Source organism: Lissotriton vulgaris, chromosome 3_1 (genome assembly GCF_964263255.1).
Source record: "Lissotriton vulgaris chromosome 3_1, aLisVul1.2, whole genome shotgun sequence".
Lineage (NCBI taxonomy): Eukaryota > Metazoa > Chordata > Amphibia > Caudata > Salamandridae > Lissotriton > Lissotriton vulgaris.
The window spans coordinates 531,955,244-531,976,113 of record NC_141689.1 but is presented as its reverse complement, the minus strand read 5'-3'; the positions used below and the strand labels follow the sequence as shown (position 1 = coordinate 531,976,113).

At 45.6% G+C, this 20,870-nt stretch overlaps 1 protein-coding gene across 6 annotated transcripts in view; it reads left to right on the top strand.

The window, feature by feature from the left end:
• Positions 1–20,870, top strand: part of ARHGEF28 (Rho guanine nucleotide exchange factor 28) — a 954,264-nt gene that overhangs the window by 834,470 nt on the left and 98,924 nt on the right. For all 6 annotated transcript variants that reach the window (XM_086960785.1, XM_086960787.1, XM_086960786.1 and 3 more), the window contains one exon: positions 1,738–1,814. In XM_086960785.1, the coding sequence (XP_086816911.1) occupies positions 1,738–1,814 (77 nt within the window). The remainder of the gene's footprint in view (positions 1–1,737; positions 1,815–20,870) is intronic.

Here is a 20,870-nt window from a genome sequence, read left to right as displayed (position 1 = left end):
TAGGTTGCAGCCAAACTGTGGTCCTTTTCATGGATTGAGCACATTTATTTTGCCACTTAAGGGTGGGTGGAACTCATGCGGCGTTTCAGAAAAACTCCATGACATTTCCCTGAATTCTGCCAACTGGCAGAAAAAATGCAGCTCACGCAGCAGTTTAGCAACGCGAGCACGAGCTGCGCTGGCAATCAGTACAAACTGCACTATGCGTTGTGCAAGAGCGTGCGGCTATTCAAGTTAATTTTGCTGATGCTCAAGTAGAAAATCTACTTAAGAAGCACCATTTCTACTTGATCAGCTGCCCTCTGAATGCGTCCGCTCGCGAATGCCGGACTCCGCCCATGTTAGAAAATCGCATGAGGGCACACCAAATCTCGCATGCACTCGTATATTCTGGAACCTCGCAGGAGAAAACTTACACCATGCAGCGACTGGCAGAATTTGGCCAGGACTTTACAATAAAGAGTAATACAGAGTTGCTAAAATTACGCCAATTCAACGGGCGGAACGGAACATTTCACCCACCCCTAATTTTTATAGAAAATTAAAACATTGGCCTTGATGCAGGAGTTCACATTTGTTTTAATTTCTTCTCTGGACTGTGAGGTGTCCCCCAAAGGTCATGTGTTGTTGAGCAGAAATCATATTCCAAGTGCACTGTGACATTGCAGAGGTTTTGTACTGTCGTTTGCACTGGTGGAGATCCTCTGCAGGTACCTTCTCAGACGGGGGTAGGATAAACTCATTTGCACTGAGACGCTGCCTATGTGAATAAGATAATTCACTCATCCTCTGGAGAGTGGTGCACTACTTAACATACACGAATGGGCAGTGGTCCTCCACAGACAAATACTGATTCATGAGCAGCCTAAGGATGATCGCGATGGGGTGGGGTGATAAGTGTGTTATGGGCCATCTGCGTGCAGTGGCTACACTGAAAAATGGCAGCAGTTCGCCTGCAGGTGGGCTGCCTGATACACACCTGGCCAAGCTTTGCAGAGCACCAGAGAAGTCAAAGGACAGGGTTTCTAGTTGATGTATATGTTAGAGCAAACTGTATTGCATCAATTGCACACTGTGATTATCAAAGCTGAGGAGCCAACCAGATAGAGGGAAAAAACACAGTGCATGGGCTCTATTATAGAACAGGTGCAGGAACAACCTGTTCTATCCACCTGTTCTAGGCTCTTGAGAGCTGCTCCTATTTTGCCAAGTCATTGTGAAAAAGAACAAAAGCAGAGCCAAGCCCACTGAGAACAATTGTCTCTCCCAGCACTGATACCAGAGGACCTCCGAGGCAAGTTGGATATATTGTAATGCGACAGACGTGCATGAAAGTCAGTTTGTAAGTGTAACAGAAAACATTGAACCTATTAGTTTGTTAGAATGTCTCAACGGTTTCTCAAATGTGGTGATGTATTGAGACTAGACATTCTCTTTATTTAGCATCACACAGATTGTTTTATCCCCAAGTCATGCCTGAACCCTTATAGCCTGAAGCATGCAGGTGACCCCTGCAGCCAGTGTGTTGGGTTCTTGTTAGCATTTTATTTAATACACTGTGTAATAGCTGCTACTTTATGCTAGCAATTCAAGTATGGAGCAATCATTCGGTCACTGTAAACCATAGAGATCGACATTTTTAAAGTGCTTAAACATATTAATTTTTGTGCTTTCTACAGCAAGTCTTTTTTTTATATTGACCAACCATTAGTGTAATTCAAATATTATCTTTTTCAGATACCTCAGCTCTCCTTCTAAACGACATTCTGCTATTTTTACAAGAAAAGGACCAAAAATGTGTTTTTGCCGCAGTTGTGAGTATTGTACAATACATAATTTACTACATCCTTTATATCAATTAATGTTTCCTTTAGATACCAGGGTTGAAAAGTAAACTATTTTTGCTTGAAGCCGCCGTGTTCCTAGCCTTCCTAATGTTAGGAGCTCACATTAATATTTTAGTTCTTGTAATGTTGTGGTATGAAAAACATTCCCGAGTCAAATGTTGGTCTCTGTGCTCTTTCATTTTACTATCTGCTCTTTTGCTCTTCCCAGTAGAGCCACTAACTGCTATCACTTTCACCGTACACGTATCTTATCATTAACTACTTACATTTTCATTAATTAAATTCACTAGCCATTATCACTCAGATAGAAGCACATAAATGCACCCAACCCCTCATAACATCGATCTCCAGCACAACTTAATCAAAGTCATCATCATTATTCGATTTTGTATGAAATCACACAAGTGTACAGAATAAAAACAATCCATTAAGAACATCTTTATAGTGAATATCCATGTACAATAATGAATAGTACAGTACAGAAAAACTGGAAAGCGTCTTTGATGGAAGACAACTCTATTTGGAGAAGCCAAAGATACAACGTAGGAAATTATCAATATTTTGTCAAAACGGTACCAACAAATTATTGGGAGGGAAGAAGAACATTATCCCAAAACAGAGCATTCGTGCTAAAGGTGAGCTAGTAATTCGAACTAAAATCACAGGCCATGAACCCATACACATAAAAACAGATTGTTGGAGTGGATAAAAGCTGTAAATATAAAAGAGCAGGTCTGACCTGTCTCTAATTTGTAGACAACAAAAGGGGTTTAACAGATTTATGACTATTCAAGGTGGTAAATCAGCCGTTTTAACCACATGCGTGCGGGGGTTATTTTTGCGCTGTGCGGCTTTTTTCCAAAAGCCGCGTTAGATGACGAGCTCAGCTCGTCATCCGCACACGACCACCGTGGCTGATGACGAGCTGAGCTCGTCATCAGCAGCGAAGGGGTTAAACCATACTCCTTTTGTAAACAACAGTTGATCAAATATACCCATTCTAAAATAAGTCAGTAAAAGGCTATGGTGATTGGACATCTCTAGGACGAGATGAGGTTCAATACAATTTACTGACATTACCATGATGTAAAGGCGCATCAAGTTTTTGGAAGTGGCGGAAGCCTCCCTCTCGGCTGCCACACTGAGAGGAAGGCCCTCCTTGAGCCACGCAATATCTTATTTTATAATACCCTCGGGTCTAAAAAAATCTCTGGTCTCCCCGAGCATTACATTTTTTTTAAATATTGCAACCTGGGAATAATAACCATTTTGTCCAAATTCAAACAGTCACGAATAATTAATCTATTTAAACTGAATTCCTCCTTAAGACAAACTGTGCGCAGCAATGAGAGCGAAGGTGGATAAAACCTTCAATGTAACCCATGCCCAGTTCTGAGGTGGTTCCTTTCCCCACACCCAACAGCCCCCTCATAAATTTGTTACTGCCACCTGAACAGGGGCAATAGTGGGGTAAACCCATATCTAGCAGCCAAACGTGGCTATGGGGATACACAATGCTTTATAGACATCTAGCAATATCTGAATTGGCTTCTGTCCCAATCGGCTAGAAAAGTCATTTAATCTAGAAATTGTCCTCTTGAGACACCCTGTGTTGTTTCTTATCAAAAGTTTCCAACTGAGACCAGAGTCCAATAAAATACATAGAGAGGTAAAATAATCCACCTTGCTTGAGACCTGTCCCTGTGCAAAAAAAATGAGGTTTTGGTAGTCCTAGGACCTACCACCATAACATGAGATTCCATAATAAGATTTAAGAGCTTCAGAAGGCTTCTGGCTGTACGTGCAATCAGGGCTGCATCATCTGCATACAAGAGCGTGGGGAGGAAATGCCCCCCACATTTGGAATGTTGAGACCTTTTTCCGAAATTCCCCCTCCAAATGATTAATATACAGGCCATTGCATTCTCCAAGCCAACAGGCCCTCGGGGAAGCCTTGGGGCGGGGTGGCTGCCATAATTCATCATCAACTTAGGTTTACTGCCTTAAATATCACTGGCATACCCTCAGTTGACAGCCTCATCTTAAAATTTGAATCCTCCCAGTCCCCTTTTATCTGTGCCCTTTTTTAGCTACCTCTCACTACATGCCTTGCTTCCCTCTACTGTTTGGTGAAATGTTGTCCCAATTAGTTATCAACAATGGCAGAATCATGATTATTGGAGACTTTAACTATTGGCCTACGGATGCAAAGGAGAGCACTGGCTCCTCAGAATTCACAGACCTTCTATCCGGCATGAACTGTACTCAGCACATACAGGCCGCCACTCACATTAAGGGACATGTTCTAGACCAAGTGTGGACCTCCAACTTGGAAATTGCACAACCCCGAATTTCCCCATGCCCCTGGTCAGACCACCATATTATTACATTCTAACTGGTCAGCGTCCCCCACACAAAATTGTCCCTCACAGGGAACTATATGGCAAGGAACTGGAGCCGGGCCAATATCAACGAGTTCTGTACCCTACTCAACGCTTCGTCTCCCAGCGAACAGGACTCCTTAGATAACCAGGCTACCAGCAGTAAGCACTGGCTTGAATCACCTAGCAGCATAGTTGCTCCTTTTAGGAGAACCAAACTTAAGCGTTCCCATGATGCCCAGCGTTGGTTCTCCGACGAGCTGAAAAATAAAAAACTAACACTCAGGCAAGCTGAGCGTAGCTGGAGAAGAGACTAGCCCCAGGGTAAAAAAGTTTTGAATATCACTTTGTTAAAAGACTACAAAAAATCAATTCTCCAGGCTAAGACAACGTACTTTTCCCTGAAAATCACAAACTCTGCTACTAAGACCAAATACATATTCTCCATAGTGGAGGAGCTGTCACACCCGGACAGAGAAATAGCCAAACCAGTCCCCTCACAAACATTATGTGATTCCCTTAACCTATATTTTACGTAGAAAGAATGCTAGAATTAAAAGCAGTATTCCTTCTCCCACACCCTCAACAACCTCTTCTATTACTTTCAAAAACTCCCAAGTGGTGGATCAAATACCCCTGATATCTAGGGATGAGTTTTTCGCCCTACTAAAAAAAGGTTGGATCATGTTCCCCTACAGATTGCTGCCCGTCCCACATCCTACAAAAAGCTTTTACCTTCTGCCCTGACCCCCGCTCGCACTCCCTAACAACTCTCTTAGACTAGGCTCCGTTCCTGACACGTTCAAGATAGACAAAGTCATTCCCATCTTGAAAACATCCAACGCTGACCATTCTCTGATGAGCAATTTTCGCTCCATCTCGTTGCTCCCTTACCTCAGTAAGCTTCTCGAAGCTCATGTCACTAACTACCTCAGTTCCTTTATTGAACACTCACAGTTCCTTGATTCCCAACAAGCAGGATTTAGACCAGCACATTCTACCGAGTTAGTCATTCTCGAGTCATGGATGAACTGAGGAGGGGGGCAGACCATAACATCAGCCAGGCCTTAGTGCTCCTGGGCTTGTTGGCCGTCTTTGACACGGTCGATCATAACATCCTGATCGCCCGTGTCGGTGACGCTGGCATCCAGGGGTCGGCTCTGAGGTGGATTTCCTCCTTCCTCAGTAACCGAAACCAGGCCGTCCGCCTTACCAACTTTTCTGCGGAGAAAGTTAGATTGACCTGTGGAGTCCCCCAGGGATCCTCTCTGTCTCCCCTTCTTTTTAACATGTACCTGTCTCACCTGACCCGGTCTCGGCGCGAAAGCAAGATCGCTGCTTTTAACTAGGCAGATGACATCCAGCTGGTGTTTGAAATTGACTCCTCTGACACCTCAGTCAATAACTTTCAGTCCACCATGAGCCTCATTAGCGATTGGATATTGGCCAATCAACTAAAGCTCAACCCCGATAAGACTGAGCTGATTCTGACTGGAGGCCCCTCTAACCCATGGAATTATAACTCCTCCCCCCCCCCCCCTCTCCTCCCAGGCAAATTCCCCCATCCCGCGGAATCTGTAAAGAGCCTTGGGGTTATAATCTGCAAAGATCTGTCCATGAAGCATCAGATTGGCGCAGTGGTGTCGTTTTGCTTCTTCCTTCTTCGCAGAATTTGAAAGATCTCTAGATTCTTAACTATGGAGGCCTTAACCCTTGTTCTTCTGGCCTTGGTCATTTCCCGCATTGATTATGCCAACTCACTTTATTTTGGCATCCCTGCCTACCAGCTCCGTCGCCTGCAATTGGTACATAACCAGGCAGCTAGGCTCATCTTTCACCAACCTAGACACCACCATGATCGTCCCCTGATGAAGAGCCTCCACTGGCTCCCGGTGGCCAAACGCTGCAAATTCAAATTGGGCTGTACCATCTTTAAAGCCTTGGCCGGTCTTGGTCCAGCTTTTATCTCCTCTTTGATCCATCGCTATGTCCCCTCTCGTGATCTTCGCTCCTCCCATTTGTCTTTGCTTACCACCCCCACCTTCAAACGAAAGAAACACAGTGGTCTCAGATTTTCATTTTTTGCGCCTTACTGCTGGAACTCCCTCCCCTTGGAGTTCAGATTAGTAACATCTTATAACCACTTCAGATCCCTTCTGAAAATCATGTTATTTTCTCAGGCATATGAGTAAGGCTCTGTCCACCATTCATCTGTTGCCCCCCGTTCACAGCGCCATGAAACCGCCTGGTGAAAGTGCGCTCTATAAATAATTTTAACATAACATAACATAAAAATAAAGAGTGCCAGAATGCAGCCCTGACAGACTCCACGCTTACGGTTAAAAGCTTGGTGCATTCCCATTGCTCCCCCATCTTACCGAGCCTGTAATACCATAATGGAGATCTTTCAGAATGGCAACTAGAATAGGCTGCACCCCATGGACCCCAGCTGTGCCCAGAGCTTATCTCTGTTAACCTTGTCAAAGGCAGAGCCGATGTCCATGAAGGCAAGGTGGTTAGAGCCCTTTTTAGCCCTAGTATATTTGGTTATTAGGAAATACAAATTAAGGCTCTGCTCCACTGTACCGCTACCAGGCCTAAACACATACTGGAGATCAGTCAAGATGTTATGCCCGCCCACCCACCCAGTGGGTTAGTGCCCCAGAATGACCCAACCAATAATTTTTACATCAACTAATGAGATTGGTCTGTAGCATGCTTGGTCTTTTCTGCCCCTTTTCTTGAACACAAACACTATCACAGAGTGTCGCTATGCTTCTGGTAGGGAACTAGAAACAGCTACATTTATGTGAAGAGTAAGGACTGGCACCCATAAGTCCACAATGGCCTTAAATATGTCCCCAGGTCCCCCATTTGCACCAGGGACCTTGCCTGAAGACAGGGATAATATTGCATTTGTGACTTTGTTCCAATGTAACCTCAGCTTATCTCCCTAAGGTGTGAGCAGAATAAGGGGCTCCATGGCTTCGCCTTCATATAGCACAGAAAAATGGGTCCCCCTGGCATGGGCTGGCCCCGAGACAACCTGGTCTGCTGCTTGGGCTTCATTAAAAAAAGTGTGGTTTTCAAAACTCCTAAACTTGGTACTATCCCTCATGGCAGTATCTGTCACTAGATTCTCCCACAGTTCATCCTTTAACTCGATCTTCCTATCCCGCAGAGCCATTCTGTATAAGGCTCTATACCTTTTGACCTCACAGCTATCAGTGGGTAAATGTTTTAATGTGGCTAAAAGCACCTTATGTGCCCTGGTACAGTTCTTATTAAACCATCTACAGGGGACTTGAGACCTAGACACCTTTGTGGCAGTGAGAGTGGAATTAATGTTAAAAACTATCCTATCGAAAGCCATTATGACACTATCCTGGGAGGCCCCTCATCCAGGCAAGGCTGCAGTTCAGATTGACAAGAAGATGCCGCTGAGCATTAAAAGCCCCATGAATAACCTTAGTCCATCTCAATCTCCTACCCTGATCTATCAGATTGGTTGAGGCATTAACTGAAGTACAAGTATCCAATTGCTTCTTATCCCAGTGAAAGTTACCTGAAAGGGGATTATGATCAATGAGGATGTTTCAATCCAAAGAGAAACTAGTCAAGGAAAGATCTAAGCCGGCTGAAACATAAATATAGCCAATAAAAGACTCTGCTCCAAGACCTTTAAAGGCCGGGATACCATTTCCTGAATTCAATGTTTTAATGCTCAAAAAGTTAACCAGATTATTATCTAAGAACAAACCATTCAAAGAATCCCCCTGACCAGAGTGTTAAAATGGACTTGGTCAGCTTCAGCATCAGCCTAATCAGGGGGGCATACAAGTAACAATCCCTAAATGGATGGAGTTTGAAATCACCCATTATCAACAGTGCAATATATTGAGAAGGACGTGGGGTATAGAAAACCTTTATGAATTTACCAAAAACCAACAACTCAACAGTGGGCTTTTCCACATCAATATCATTATACACATTAATACATAAAATCCTCCCTTTGTTGTCAAAAGAGAGAAGAACTGCAAGAATGTGGGGGGAACTCCACTTCCATTTTGCAGTTCAAGGCGAATTTGATAAATGTTTTAGAGCAGCGAGATCTACTTCTGATCCAAGAAAAACATATAGAGCTACTACCTTATAAAGCAAAACTTGTGACACCATTACTCTCATGAGAGCTAAGCCTCAAAGACTTTGATTATCTGGCCAGTTACCTTAAAGTCCATTGGTTGATGTCCAGAAACTGGCCCTACTCTAATCACCAAAATTAAGAGTACGTATATGCGAACTTCATAGTGCTGCACCAGTAAACGTATCACTTTAGCCACCCCACTACTGGTAAGCGTACCTCAGAGACAAAGATGAAACACATAGTATTCATTGAGGAGATTTCTTTAGGAAGTTAAGTATCTTTAGAGAACAAAAGAAAGAAGAGGAAGAAACAAAAATAAAGGAAGACAGAAAAAGAGAAAAGGGAGAGAAAGAAAAAAAGAAAGATGAATCTAGGAAGATGAGAAAGAAAGAAAAGAAGGAAAGAAGGAGAAAAGGGAGGTGGAAAACAGAGGGGAAACAAGAGAAGATGGAAGAAACAGAGGGGGGCTGAGAGGAGAGAGGCAAAGGAAAGGAATACAAAAATGAAAGGTCTAGAAGGAATCAAGAAAGGAGAGGATAATAGGAGATGTGAAAGGGAGAAAGGAAGGAAGGTGAGAAAAAATAAATGAAGAAATAAAATGTAAGAAAGGCAAAAAAGAATGAAGGAAACAATAGATGGAAAGAAATTACAAGGGAGGTAAAAAAGAAGAGAAGAAACATAGCAGAGAATGGGAAAATAAAGACAAATCAAGTCTTGCCACACTCATCCCGACTCTCCTTCATCATACCCTTTTCTCTTTTTGACCAGGAGTGGGAGGAACCAGCAGAGTTTCGATCCACTGAATTCTGCAGAGTTACATAAAAACTCCACGAGATTCTGCAGAGTTGAGTGAGCAGACGGATACGGCACGTTGCGCTGCTCGTGCTGGTTTTTGGTGCCGGAAGCTTGTTCTGCACTGTAAAATGAGCATGAAACGCAACACGCGGCATGCTGCTTGAGTAGATTTTCAACTTGAGCTGCGCTTCTCAACCAAAGAGTTGTGACCTGCCTCGACCGCCTGCATTGAGAAATCTCACTGGGACATGTTCCAGCATCTGAAAATCATGCTAGGGGATGCAAATTCTTGCCTGCCAACTTAATGTTGGCGAGCTACATGTGTGAAAAAACACTGCCATTCGGCGGTTGGCAGAGTTTTGCCAGAACTCCGCGTTTGAAGTGGAATGGGCAACACTCCACGAATTTTTCACTCTCCACTACCTTTGACCCAGTTTCAAGCTTCTGAGTTGTGTCCCATTTTTTCGCAGGTGATTTTATTTTTGCAGCTTACACATGCTCCATTGTTCATTTCTAACTTTTCCTCAACACACTGTCTTTCTGATTTCTCAGTTTTGGTGATGCCTTTACAAAGGTTATTTTCAGTTTCACATTATGCAGATTTCTATGTTGTACTCGTGTCTCATTATTCACAGTTTGTTTTCGTTTTTTTGTTAATTTTTGCTTCTTTATATTTTTTAGGTTCTTGTTATATGACTTGATCGTCAATTCTCAGTTTCTCAAGTTTAATTGCACTTTTTTCAGAGTTAGATTGATTTCACACTTTCAGGGCTGGATTGAAACCTAAACTCATCCCTGGCAAGTGTTCAAACCAGCCCCACCCTACTGGAGGCTGCCACTAGATGGGGCAAATGAGGCATGGTTGGGTGATGGCATGTATCCTGCGCTGGAAACAGCCTCCCTAGCCTGCAGACTAGCAGGGAAATGCCAGTCAGTCTCACCCTGCACACTTTACATTTGTTTAGTGTTTCCCATTCTTTCTCGCAGTGGATGGAATTGTGTCTGTCTCCACCTGTAGTTGCGCTGCTGCTGTTTCCCTCTGTGGTTGTGCAATAGTTGTGATCATTTCAGACTTCCAGCCTGCCAATGCCATCCTGCCTTTTATAGTAGCAGCAGCTGCCAGCGACTAGATACCTGGCGCCTAGGAGGGGGATGGAAAACTATCATCCAAGCAATAAAAGGGGAAGACTCTGTCCAAAGAATAGTATAGGATTGTTTGCTCTGAGCTCCCGTAGGTGGGAGAGTATAGTCCCCAAAGGTAGTGGACAATAGGAAAAATCCTGCACTCCATAGTGGGAAGGAGACTTCAAGGTGAAAGAAGCAAGCCACTCAGATAAGGCTGTGAAGCTCAGTCTATGATCTTTCAGTGCACATGGATTCTTTTTTCAAACACTGCCTTCACATAAATTAGAAATATGAAAGTAAGACTAGTTCTGTAACACCGCAGGTGATTGGGCACGGTGATAAACACCTTGTTATTCTGTTTTTGCATTTGATTATGTTACTACCTTAAGTCGATTAGTGAGTCAGTGTCTGCAAGGTTGGGCAAATACACCTATTTATTCTGCTTTTCTGGAGCACCAACCCCTCCCCCCCTCCACCCTCTAAATGTGTTAGCTTAATATACAATGTAGAAATCTACACCGTGTAGGATGTAGCAACGGGAGTGTGTAGGGATAGCCGCACGTCCTGAGCCTCAGTGGAACTTCAAAGGACACATCGACTGCAATGACTTAGAGTTGATAAGGAGAGGATGTAGTCTTACGGCTGGAGCTGCTGACTTTGGAGCTGGGAAACCTGTCTCGAGCCTCAGCATCCTGTGATTCTGGGCAAATCACTTAATCTACTCATGCCTACCAAACATGAACGTGTCTTTGTGTAACGTAACATGTGCTCATGTGAAGTGCTCCAATACCTCCGGGTAAAGTTCGCGCTATATAAATCTGCAAAAAATATATACATTTCCGGCCTGTTTTCCAGGACAGCTGGGGTTATGGGACTTCAAAGCAGTTTAGACGAGACAGTGTTTCTCTACTGTGAGCAGACCAAATGCAAATCTCTTTTTCTGAGAGCAGCATTTTTTACCTCTGTGATATTTTGAAAAGCTTCAAACTAACTCCTCAATAAACAAAAGCATGCAGCAGCTGACCAAGGTTTCGCACATCAACTTTGTCTGTTTCAGAAATATTTGGTGGTGCAGCTACTCTCACCATCCGCTGCCGAGGATGTATATCTGAGCAATAGTATAGAAGAGTAGAGAGGCGCACTCAATGAAGTCAGTGTTATAAGAGAGTCCATAAAAAGCGTAGATCTTCTGTTCTTATTCTAAATATATTCTTTATTTTCACATAAAACGGCACAGCCACCGCGTTTCATTCCCATTCGTGCCTAGGGAATTTCATCAGGGCATGTACTAAATAGTCAGGTCCATGCGATAATCCTAGATGAGGTTCCTCCTAGGAAGCTGATGTGTAAGAATGATCACAATAGACCACGATGTATTCCTTAGGGGAACTCCAAGGCGGAGGGGGGTCAGAGTACTCGGTAGGATGACCGGCTTGAAAGGTAGATGTGATGCGTTAGTACGCGACGGTACCTATAATATGGTCTCCGTTCTCCGCCGCTCCTCCTCGTGGATTGTTGGACGCCTAACTAACTCCTCACTTTGCAAAGTTTTTACCCATAAGTAACCTTTTGAAATATGGACATGTTTGGGGGTGGATACAGAGCATAGGGGCATTCCCTCCCTTCGCTATTTTTACTATATCTAAACATATTGTGGAGAGCGTTAGCCTGCAAGTGTGTGGGGCGAAGTATCGGCTGACATGTGTGAATCTCATGAGAATGTACATCGCTGGAAGTCTGAACACATCTGGAAGACAGCCAGACCGCAAACGCATGAGGTGCAGAACCTGACAGCAGAAGAGGACTGCTGGAACTGTGGGTTTATAGGCGAAGGACTGTGTGTTTCTAAAAGAATGGAGAAGTGCGGAGTGGAAAGATTACCTTGAAAATAGATATCTTTGAAGTGACAGAGCCAATTTAAGTCGTTTGCATTTTATTTTAATCATAAAATGCTTTGTAATTTTAGTAAGTTGGTTTGAGAACAGTGCTGAGTGGTCTTTTTGATTCAAATTTTATTTTAGCACAGTTTGCATCTTCAGACTGCCAGATACGAAGAAAGCCTACACTTTTCTGCTGAGTTGCTACAAGAGGGAAGATACAATTAACTCACAGAGACTGTACTTGCCTGGTTAGGAGTTACTTTACTGTGGTGGTGACTATCTGTTCCCTACCAAGGCATCTTAGCTTCCTATAAATGTCCTTCTCTCTACCTCTTTTATCTATCGACCCTTCTCTCTGGCTACCTCTCTTTCATCTCTCGCTTCTACCCTCTACTGTTCCTTCTCTCTTATCTGTTTTTCTGACTCCTGTCACTCTCCTTAGGTCACTGCACTTACCTACCCCTCTATACCTCCCTCTCATTGTTTATTACTACTTTATGTACCAACCCCATCTGTCTGACTTAACTCTCTCTACATTGCCTGTCTTTCTCTGTTTTCTGTTCCACTGTAACCTGCAAGCATCTCTCCGCTAAGTACTTCACCTTTCTGGCTCCCTCGTCTCTCTTTACCTCAGCTCTTTCTTTCTCCGACTTTGTATACATTGCTTCTCTCTCTTTTGGTATACCTCATATTTTTCTAAATCACCTCTCTACCTCACATCTCTCTCTGTCCCACCTCACATTACCTACCATTAAATTTACGTCACCTCTAAATCTCCCCCATCTTTTTCTACCACATGTCCCTCTACCTTTACTCTGTCATTACCTTACTCCTTTCTTAATACCTCTACCACTTTTTCTTGACCATTACCGCCTCCTCTCTCTCTCTATGTACCTCCTTCTCTATTTCAGCTCACCTCGCCTACCTCAGTTCTCTTTCTACTTCCCTCTACATCTCCCAGTGTTATGTCTGTCTGTACCTCTCTCTCATCCTCAAAGGACTTGACCTCAACCTTTCACTGTCAGTGTAACAATCTCGCCGCTCTTCTCTTTACCTCACCTCTGTGTTCCTGCTTAACTTCTTTATTCTTCACTCATCAATCATTCGAGCCTTCACCCCTTCTCTATATATATGTGTCTCAGTACTCTATTTAACTGACATGTCTTTCAGCTCTAATCTCATTTCTCATTTTGCAATTCTCTCTAGCTCACCTCTCTCATTTAATTCCCCCACCTCCCTGCCTGTCTCTACTTTTCTGTATATTTATGTCTTTCTAGCTTTCAGTCAACATAGCTTACCCCTTGTAGTGCCCCATCCTCTCTACATTTCCTTATTCCTATCCTTCAATGTCTTTGTTTACGAAAAACTACCTATGTCTCTACCTTTCCTTGCCTATAAATTTCTATACATTTCTCTGACCACCAGTCTGCACATTTCTTTCTGTGTATCACACCTTTCTCTCATTACCCTAAATCTCTCTCTCTACCTCACCTTACTTCTCTATCTAATCTCTATCCCACTTCTACCTCTTCTTTGCCTCTTTTACTCTCTACTTTTCTTTTTACCTTTCTGTATGTATGTATGAATGTATGTATGTGGTATTTGTATAGCACAAACCGAGCAAAAAGGCAGCGAAGCACTGTACATGCCTAAAGCCAATGAGTAAGAGAATATGAAGCTATGTTGTGGATGGGAAACATCCTTTTTAACTAAGGCTTTACAACACAAAGCCTCAACTTTGAAACGGGCACAGTGACGGGGTCAGTACCACGTCTGTCTTCACTCAGAATCGTTCACTACCACAAAAGCCATCACAACGCATGTCAACACAACAAAATGTATTGCTGTAGTTTATAACACTAGCCTTTAGCACACAATGTCTTCATGGCTTCACTTTCTGAGTGTAGAAGCACTACAAGGCTGTGACTGAAGCTAGCAGGCAGTGTCTGCCATCAGATGTCTGTTTATATTTCATGCAGAATATTTTATAATCCATATATTATATATATTATATATATCACTCCTCTCCTCGAGCCGAGTGGTCGCTCCCAGCGTCCCCTGCTGGTTCTGGTATCGTAGCGCTGCTCTGCCTGTGCCTCTGACGATTAGAATTGCCTGCTGCCTGCCGCTTTGCCTAATTTCACTGTTTTCACTGTTTGTATCATTGTTTTGCTGATTTCATTCTGTTCAGCGCGTCTAAAGTGTAGCGCTCCGCTGTGCTCCCCCCTCCGCCTCCATTTTAAGAGTTGTTGTTGTTGTCCTCGTGTGCCCGCCCCGCCTCCCAGCTGAGACGCCCTCCCACTGCACTGAAATAGCGCTTCTCACCCTCAGCGCGCTGTGACTCACTCCTCTCCTCGAGCCGAGTGGTCGCTCCCAGCGTCCCCTGCTGGTTCTGGTATCGTAGCGCTGCTCTGCCTGTGCCTCTGACGATTAGAATTGCCTGCTGCCTGCCGCTTTGCCTAATTTCACTGTTTTCACTGTTTGTATCATTGTTTTGCTGATTTCATTCTGTTCAGCGCGTCTAAAGTGTAGCGCTCCGCTGTGCTCCCCCCTCCGCCTCCATTTTAAGAGTTGTTGTTGTTGTCCTCGTGTGCCCGCCCCGCCTCCCAGCTGAGACGCCCTCGCCCCTCCCCCTCCTCTCTCCATATATGACAGGAATTCCCGCGCGCAGCGTCTACGCGCAGCGACCGCGCCCAATCCGCGCCGAAGGTGCGCCAAAGGTAAGCCCGTCTACGCCCGTCCGCGCCTGGACCGCGCCCAGCGCCAGACCCCCTGCCCCTCGCGCTCCCCAGCCCTCCCGCCTTTCCTACGATGCCGCCACCCTCCTAGCCCTTAATCCCGGTCGCTCCCCCAACTGCGTCCAAGCCGCTCCTGGACACACTCATGGACCTTTCTCCTGCCACTCCTGCAAATTCTCCGGCACCGACAACATCTCCACCACGACCACACCACTGACTCCCGGCCCCAACCACCTTCAATGCATCCTTCTCAACACCCGCTCAGTCCACAGACACGCCATTGACCTATGGAATCTACCAGACACCATCTCTCCAGACGTCGCCTTCCTTACGGAAACATGGATGAACGCTTCCTCCGCACCAGACATCACCATTGCCATCCCTGAAGACTATAAGATCACACGCAAGGACCGTACCGGCCACACAGGAGGAGGAATCGCTATCGTCCATAAGAAATCACTCCGCATCTCAACCAGCTCTGACGCCAACCTCGCCAACTCCGAACACCTTCACTTCCAGATCCACATCGACCCCAAAACCACACTCAGAGGCACTCTCCTCTACAGACCACCAGGACCCCGCGCAAAATTCAGTGAGGACATCACGGACTTCATCACTCCACACGCGCTCCCCTCCACAGACTATATTCTTCTGGGAGACCTCAACTTTCACCTTGAAAATATCAACGACCGCAACACCGCCACCCTCGTGGACAACCTCGCCAACCTCGGACTTAAACAACTAGTCACTTCCCCCACCCACATCGCAGGTCACACACTCGACCCCATCTTCACATCCAGCAATCATGTCTCCTTCAGCCACACCACGGACCTCCTCTGGACTGACCACAGCTGTGTTCACTTCACCTACAACAAACCAAAACCCAACATCCACCTCCAACCTACTTTGCAAAGAAACTGGAACAAAATCACCACGGACCAAATCTCCGCATCGCTCCTTCGAAACTCCCCAGCCCTCTCTTCTAACGCTAACGAAGCCGCCGCCAACCTCACCCTATGGTTATCCAACACCGCCGACACCTTAGCACCACTGAAAAAACGTCAAAGCAAACCTGGCAACAAGAAAGCCTCATGGTTCAACGATGATCTCAAGAAGTCCAAGAAACTCTGCCGCTCCCTTGAAAAGGCCTGGAAAAAAGACCCAACCACCAGCACCAAGGACACCTTCAAAAATGCCTCCCTCACTCACCACCAAATGATCCGAAAAGCCAAGAAAACAGCATTCAAGGATCGACTTGACAACAACGCCCATAACAGCAAGGAACTTTTCAACATCGTCAAGGAATTTTCCAATCCCTCGGCCAACTCCAACGACATCACCCCCTCTCGAACCCTCTGCGACTCCCTAGCCTCATTTTTCCACAACAAGATTGCAGACATCCACAACAGCTTTGACAACCAACCCGGAAACCAACCCACCCTACCATCTGCTGTTCATCTTCCACCCGTGAACACCCTTAACGACTGGAACCCAATCTCCACTGAGGACACCATCCGCCTGATGAACTCCATCCACTCAGGATCCCCCACAGACCCTTGCCCTCACCACATCTTCAACAAAGCAGACTCCGTCATAGCACCACACCTCCGAGACGTCATCAACTGCTCCTTCAACTCCGCCACCTTCCCGGAAGACTGGAAACACGCTGAACTCACCGCCCTTCTGAAAAAACCAACAGCGGACCCCACCAAACTCAAAAATTACCGCCCCATCTCGCTTCTTCCATTCCCGGCCAAAGTCATCGAGAAAGCTGTCAACAACCAGCTCGCCGCCTTCCTCGAAGCCAACAAATCCCTCGACCCCTCACAGTCCGGCTTCCGAGCAAAACACAGCACTGAAACCGCCCTCATCGCAGCAACAGACGACATTCAAACTCTACTGGACAATGGAGACACAGTCGCCCTCATCCTCCTCGACCTCTCCGCTGCCTTCGACACAGTCTGCCACAGCACCCTTCTACAACGCCTCAATAACATCGGAATCCAAGGAAAAGCACTTGAATGGATCACCTCGTTCCTCACCGGAAGAACCCAGAGAGTCCGCCTTCCTCCATTCAAGTCCGAAGCCTCTGAAGTCATCTGCGGCGTACCACAAGGATCCTTACTCAGTCCCACCCTCTTCAACGTATACATGAGCCCCCTCGCGGCCATCGCACGCCAACACAACCTCAACATCATCTCTTACGCGGACGACACCCAACTGATCCTCTCTCTCACCAATGACCCCAGCACCGCCAAAACTAACCTACACGAAGGAATTAAAGAAGTTGCCGAATGGATGAAACAAAGCCGTCTGAAACTGAACTCAGACAAAACAGAAGTCCTCATCTTAGGTTCATCCCCCTCTGCATGGGACGACTCCTGGTGGCCGGAAGCCCTCGGAAAAGCACCCATCCCGACAGACCACGCACGGAACCTAGGCGTCATCCTGGATTCTTCACTCTCAATGAACAGACAAGTCAGCGCCGTATCCTCTTCCTGCTTCAACATTCTTCGCATGCTCAGAAAAACATTTCGCTGGATCCCCTCCGAAACAAGGAAAACAGTCACCCACGCTCTGGTCACGAGCCGAATGGACTACGGAAACACCCTCTAGGCGGGTACTACCGCCAAACTCCAGAAGAAACTCCAACGAATCCAAAACGCCTCAGCCAGGCTCATATTAGACATCCCACGCAACGAACACATATCTGGTCACCTTAAAGACCTCCACTGGCTTCCCGTCAATAAGAGGATCACTTTCCGACTACTTACCCACGCACACAAATCACTCTACGACATCGGACCAGACTGCCTCAACTCACGACTGTCCTTCTACACCCCCTCCCGCCAACTACGATCTTCCAGCCAAGCCCTCGCCATTGTACCTCGCATCAACAAGACCACCATGGGAGGCAGATCCTTCTCATACCTGGCTGCTAAAACTTGGAACTCACTCCCCGCTTACCTTCGCCTTACCCAGAACCACCTAGCGTTCAGAAAGCAACTTAAAACGTGGATATTTGACAAGTAATCCTCCTCCCCTTCCTAAGCGCCTTGAAACCCTCTGGGTATGTAGTGCGTTATACAAATTCTATGACTTGACTTGACTTGACATATTATATTTTATGATACCGATGTTGAGACGCACCTGTGGTTTTCAGACAATTCTCAAGGCTATCAAAAATCAAGAAAGACTAGCTAGGTTTTTTACAGGGAAGACTCAATGGAGTACGTATGTCAAGGAAAACCAGTAGGTTTTTAGAAAGCCCTCACCCACCAACCTAGTTGGTGGCATGCTTCATCATCGGGCCCACCACAGTGGCACCTAACGTGCCCCGGGTGTGCTTCGACGCCAGATTACTGCGGAGCTGGTATATTTACTGAGTGTGCAGTGTGGTGAGTGTGAAGGTGAAGATTAAAAAGCCATACAAAAATCCCAGCACCCGAGGGTAAAAAAACACTATTTTAATAAACTGGGTCTCTGTTGGCATATTAAAAGGCAGACGGACACGGTGGAGTATGGATTATGACCTCCAGTGTCCTGTGTGGTCTACATGTTTCAGCCTGGCCTTTCTTAATTTAAAACAGGCTTTCCTCAGGACCAAGTGAGTATGTGTGGAGTTGAAAAGGTTAATTTACAGTGAGTGTTTTTTGTTTTTATGTGTAGCACTCCCTAAGGTGCTATATGGGTGAGAAGGGGATTCCCTCTCGCTTTGCTACATATAACATAAAAGGGGAGACAGACAGACGTACAGGGTAGAGTCATATTAGCATATTATTGCAAAAACAGTCGTCATTCCACCGTCTTATAAGGTGAGTGAATGAACTATGCATGGCTAAAGTGTGGTCTTGTCAGTGGCAAGACTCATGTGATAGTTATCTAGAAGCCGGTTGTTGTGGTGAGCTAGAAAACGGGAATACCAATGTGAGGTTCAGGTAAGTGAAAGAAAATTATCCTCACACAGTATTTTGCTGTTCAAAGCCTCCTTGGGTCGCCTGGCAGAGAAAAAGACCCTAAAAGAAGGTTGTATTGGTTTATAAAATTATCCGACCTGTAAGGGAAGACCTCAACACCTTACCCCAACAGTAGCTGTAGTGCGCAGCCTCATTACTCACGAAACTGTCGATCTGGTTCCTCCTTGGACCTGTCGTCCTTCTGCGGCGCCCGGTTGTGAATGCAGGGCCAGGCCGAGCATGTTTATAAAGCCTCCGTGATTGCCTGCACCTGGGTGAGGGTAGAAATAGAGGGAGGGGTGCTCTTGCGCGAAAAGCGCCATGTCATCTATGGTCTGCACATGCTTGGGGGGGTAGTGGTCCCTATTCCGCGCGCGAGCCTTTGGTTATGGTGCTCCACGCATGCGCGGAGGAGCAAAGGCTGTGTACAGCTGCCGCGCATGTGTGGGAGAGCGTAGGAGCGCTCGCTGTTACCAAGGACGCGCTTGGGGGCATAAAGAGTATATTATTGCTCATGGAGAAAACAGGAAAAGTGAATAAATAATATAGTATAGATATGCTTGGGAGGAATTAGGATGGGAGGAATAAAATTTAGTTTGTTGGTAGCTCAGAGTGAGACAGATTGGGTTAATGCACAGCATTGTTAAGAGAAGAAAAGGAAACATCATACATCAGGTAGTGAGGGAATTCCACGGTATGGAGTCTCAAGGCTAGACAGCTGGCAGTTCTGTATTTGAAATTCTTTCCTATGTGGTGGTGTGATATTGGTTTTCGAATTTTAGAATCATCCCGATTGTTTCCGTTTTGTTGTAAAAGCCTTCGGTGTTAAGGCTGTCATTGATGCGTCATGCATCCATGTGGACAGTTAATACATTGTGATATGGTGTTTTTAAAAGAGATGAGATGTTGCCTAAATTGGATTGGAGCAGCTTTGGGGCGGACCTGATGGATACAGGGATGTTGTTCCCGATCCTGGTTGCATAGGTGGAAAAGGCATCTCTGTCCTTCTTCCTTCTTTAGTGTCCTGCCACATTTCATTTAATTCTCAGCAGAATTCAAGGTCACTGTCTAATAAGGGAAATGTAGACATAAAAAGAAGAGAGGAGGAAGATACAGTACTTAATGTGAGCAGGGGCTTTGCGGTGCTAAGCACAGGCACTTAATTGGTTTCCGGTGCTCGGCACCGGCACCTAATTGTCAACACCATACTTACAACAGTCCACCACATGGTGGCGCTGCTCATCTAATTTAGAGAAGAGTGGAACAACCGTAGTTTAGGAATACAATATACATTAAAATTGCTAATACCTGCCTCCCCAGCCATTCCTTCAGCTTTGGGGACCTGGAATAATCTTGAACTGTCCCATTTACATGCCAGAGAGATGGTTACTAGTTGTTTTGACAGTGATGACAAGGGCGATGGGTGACTCAAGCTGCAGTGGCCTCTTGGTCAGAGCCCTGGCTCTTAATATTTTACAAATTAATCACTAAGAAGGAGGTTGAAGAGAATTGAGAGGACAATTAAGAGATTACATCCAATGGGACTGTGAAAATGTTTGTAGCACTGCTTTGATGTTCCCTTTTGAAGTGAGTGTGGTGTTGCGCAATGCTGGGGTCAACAGGGCAACAGGAGGTAGTAACACAAAGCGCAGCAAACCAGACTGTGTTTATGGGAAAAGACCTTAAGCGGTCTTACACTCCTTTATTTATACCCTGAGCTGCACTTGGACTTGAGGATTGAGGCGCATTACATCCGGGTCAGGGGATGGGGTACAGTGGCTGGGTGGCCCTTCCCCACTTTACTCTGATTCCCAAGACTGCGACCCGCATACAAAGTCATTCAGCCTCTGGCTAGGTTGGGAGTTTGGGCGTAGTTTATGGTGCTGGCTCCTGGGTATGTTGTTTGGTTCTTTTTAGGTCGAGACTGGCGTAGGCTGTGCACATGCGTAGTCTCGCCAGCGAGACTTAATGACTCTGAGTAGCGAGGGTAAACCCTGCCCCTCT